General features: G+C 37.7%; 1 protein-coding gene across 1 annotated transcript in view; it reads left to right on the top strand.

Annotated features, from left to right (window-relative positions):
* Positions 1–3,448, top strand: part of ZCCHC8 (zinc finger CCHC-type containing 8) — a 33,073-nt gene that overhangs the window by 15,417 nt on the left and 14,208 nt on the right. Inside the window, exons 6-9 of the mRNA XM_008050406.2 lie at positions 1,391–1,494; positions 1,610–1,675; positions 2,254–2,314; positions 3,057–3,199. Of these exons, the coding sequence (XP_008048597.2) occupies positions 1,391–1,494; positions 1,610–1,675; positions 2,254–2,314; positions 3,057–3,199 (374 nt within the window). The remainder of the gene's footprint in view (positions 1–1,390; positions 1,495–1,609; positions 1,676–2,253; positions 2,315–3,056; positions 3,200–3,448) is intronic.

Consider the following 3,448-nt stretch of genomic DNA (forward strand, 5'->3'; position numbering starts at 1 on the left):
GGCTGGGTGTAGTGGCTCATGCTTGTAATCCCAGTACTTTGGGAGGCTGAGGCAGGCGGAGTGATTGAGCCCAAGAGTTTGAGACCATCCTGGTCAACATAGCAAGGCCTCATCTCTACAAAAAATTTAAAAATTAGCTAGGCATAATTGTGTGCACCTGTAGTTCCACGGCTTCGTTGAGCCCTGATTATACCATCATACTCCCTACTTGGCAACAGAGTGAGACCCTGACTCAAAAAAAAAAGTGTGGTCTGGATTAAAAGAGACTAGAAAGATACAACATCTGAATGCAACATGTGAACCTTAGTCAAAACCTGGTTTAGGGAGAAAAAAGCTATGAAAGACATTTTGGGGACAGCGAGGGGAAACTGAATGTAGATTGGATATAAATGATACTAGGGAGTTATTAATTTTTTTTTTTTTTTTGAGTTGGAGGCTCACTATATCACCCAGGCTGGAGTGCAGTGGCATGTTTTCCGCCACCACAGCCTCAACATGCTGACCTCTGGCGATCCTTCCACCTCAGCCTTCCAAATAGTTGGAACCTCAGCCTTCCAAATAGTTGAAACCAAATAGTTGGTGTGGCACTGCCACACCAGCTTATTTTTTTGATTTATTGTTGAGATGAGGTCTCACCAAGTTATCCCGGCTGGTCTTGAACCCCTGGTCTCAGGCAGTCCTCTTGCCTCGGCTTCCCAAAGTGCTGGTATTACAGGCTTAAGCCACTGTGCCCGGCCTTATTAATTTTCTTAGGTGTAACAGTGGTATTATGACTCATAGGAGTATATTCTTATTCTTAGAAGGCTCATGCTGAAGTATTTAGGAAGGAATGTCATAATGGCTGCGATTGACTCACAAATGGCTCAGTAAAATGTGTGTGCGTGTGTAAAGAGACATGCCTTTTAAAATGTCAAACTACTAATTGTGGAATCTAGGAAAAGGATACATGGTTGTTCATTGTACTGTTTTTTCAACTTGTCTATATGAAATTTTTTCCAAAAATTGGAGGGAAAAGAAAAGAGTGCATGGGATGAAAGGAAATAGAAACAATAAATATAGGGTCTGCTACAAAGAGAAAGCAACGATATGGGGCATTGGAAAGAAATGTGAGAATCAAGGTTTTTATTTTTTGTTTGAATTCTGGAGAGAGGACAGCTGATAGTAATAGTCCAATACAAAGGAAAAACTCAATGACCTAGCAGACAGAGGGGATTTAAAGATGGAGTTTTAACTTGAACATCAAAATCTGGCTCCTTAATAACTAGGGAGTTATTATTTCTAATAATTTCATCCAAAAAAGAAGTTGTTAAAATAGTTAATCATAGTCTTACATTATTTAATGTCTTTTTTTCTGCTTAAATAGCAATATTTTTTGACTTGTTTTCTGCAGGTTGTAGGAAGTGTCCTGTATTTTACTAATTTTTGCCTTGATAAATTGGGGCAACCGCTACTAAATGAAAACCCTCAGCTTACCGAAGGATGGGAAATACCCAAGTATCCTACATAGTGAATGAAGATCTTTTGTACATCTTGCCACTAAGTTCACCTTTAAACAAATTTCCAAATTTTGCAGACTATGATAACTATTCCTTAATAAAATTCACTAAAGGTACCAGCAAGTCTTCAGCCACATTGTTTCTCTAGAAGGGCAAGAAATACAAGTAAAGGCAAAAAGGTTTGTGTGGGGAGTTGTTTGTTTTATTCTTTTTTAAAAAAAAAAAAATCTAAACTATAAACTCTTAGCTTGAAAAGTTAATATTCTTTATTGCTGGTTTACTAGAAAGTAAATTATAGATTGAGCTAGAATTTTAATATATAGATATATATTAAATGTTTAAATTGATCATCTATTTCTTGGAATTCATGGGTTCACACCTAATGTGCCTGGGTGGGTGGAAAAGTATAATTGTTGCTGTCAGTTTTGCTGTCTTATAACCATCTGCCTTCTTTCCGTGATACCTACTGGAGATATGATAATCTTTTTGCTTCAATTCTTCACTTACTAATCACTGGAAAAAACTCAAAAGAAGTAACAGATCAGTCAGGAACAGATGGTTCTTGGTTAAAAGACTCTATTTGTTGTATTATTTGTTTAAATCACTAAGTACAGGAGATGTAAGTGTCCTCATTGTTGCAGATATTAGTGATCTGTGATCTACTTGCTTTTTGTCTCTGATACTCTTTGCTGTCATAGACAGTTTTACTGATTTGCTTTTATATGCATTATGAAAATCTTTGTTTTTTGACCAATAGGCCAAAGCCTCACTGTTTCAATTGTGGTTCTGAAGAGCATCAGATGAAAGATTGCCCTATGGTAAGTTTTTTTATATAAAAAAAACTTTGAGCAAGAGCTTTCTCATGTTTTGAGCACATTGATGGCATTGTGCAATATAAAAAACTTTCTTTTATACTCGTCTTTTAATTTGAAATCTTTTCAAACTATGCTTATATATTAAGAAATTTTCAAAAATTTATTATAGTACTATGTATTTGAGATGAATGAAATATGTAAGTTAATTTAGACAGCTTATTCTAAAACTTGATTTGATGTTGTAATACTGGGGTAATAACTAAAGTGACTGCTTCTCTTCCTTGCTTGTTTTTCTAAAGTATCCACCCGCTTTTAACACTTGTTCTTAATACATTAAAACTTAAATAATCAGCTGGGCGTTGTGGCTCATGCCTGTAATCCCAGCACTTTGGGAAGCGGAGGTGAGTAGATTTCCTGAGTCCAGGGGCTCGAGACCAGCCAGGGCAACTTGGCGAGATCTTGTCTCTACAATAAATCAAAAAATTAGCCAGGCATGGTGGGGCATGCCTGTAGTTCCAGCTACTTTGGAGGCTGAGGTAGAAGGATTACCTGAACCCAGCAGGAAGAGGCTGTGGTGGCCATGAGCACGCCAATGCATTCCAGCCTGGGCGATAGAGTGAGACTCCTACTCAAAAAAACAAAAACAACTCAAATAATTGGCTTAATCTTAAAAGAGTTTTTACTTAATTTCTGAAGTATTTCTAAATGGCTTGATACCATTTTCTTCAAATGTGTTATGAATTAGCCTCGGAATGCTGCTCGAATAAGTGAAAAGAGAAAAGAGTATATGGATGCTTGTGGTGAGGCAAACAATCAGAATTTTCAGCAGCGATACCATGCAGAAGAAGTAGAAGAACGATTTGGAAGATTCAGGCCAGGAGTTATCAGGTACTGCTGTCGTTTTACCCATAAAATGTCATTTTTATTTCCCTAGTATTTGGAATGTTCTGTGTATCTTCAGGAAGTACATGTACTCTAGCAAGGCCCTAGGTAGTATACTTTAATTCATTAAAAAATACATTGAAGCCGGGCTCATTGGCTCACCCTGTAATCCCAGCGCTTTGGGAGGCTGAGGTGAGTGGATTGCCTGAGCCCACGGGTTCAAGACCCGCCTGGGCAACTTGGCGAGACCTCATC

The sequence above is a fragment of the Carlito syrichta genome, unplaced genomic scaffold, assembly GCF_000164805.1.
Source record: "Carlito syrichta isolate Samal-C Ts95f unplaced genomic scaffold, Tarsius_syrichta-2.0.1 Scaffold145297, whole genome shotgun sequence".
NCBI classification, from domain to species: Eukaryota; Metazoa; Chordata; class Mammalia; order Primates; family Tarsiidae; genus Carlito; species Carlito syrichta.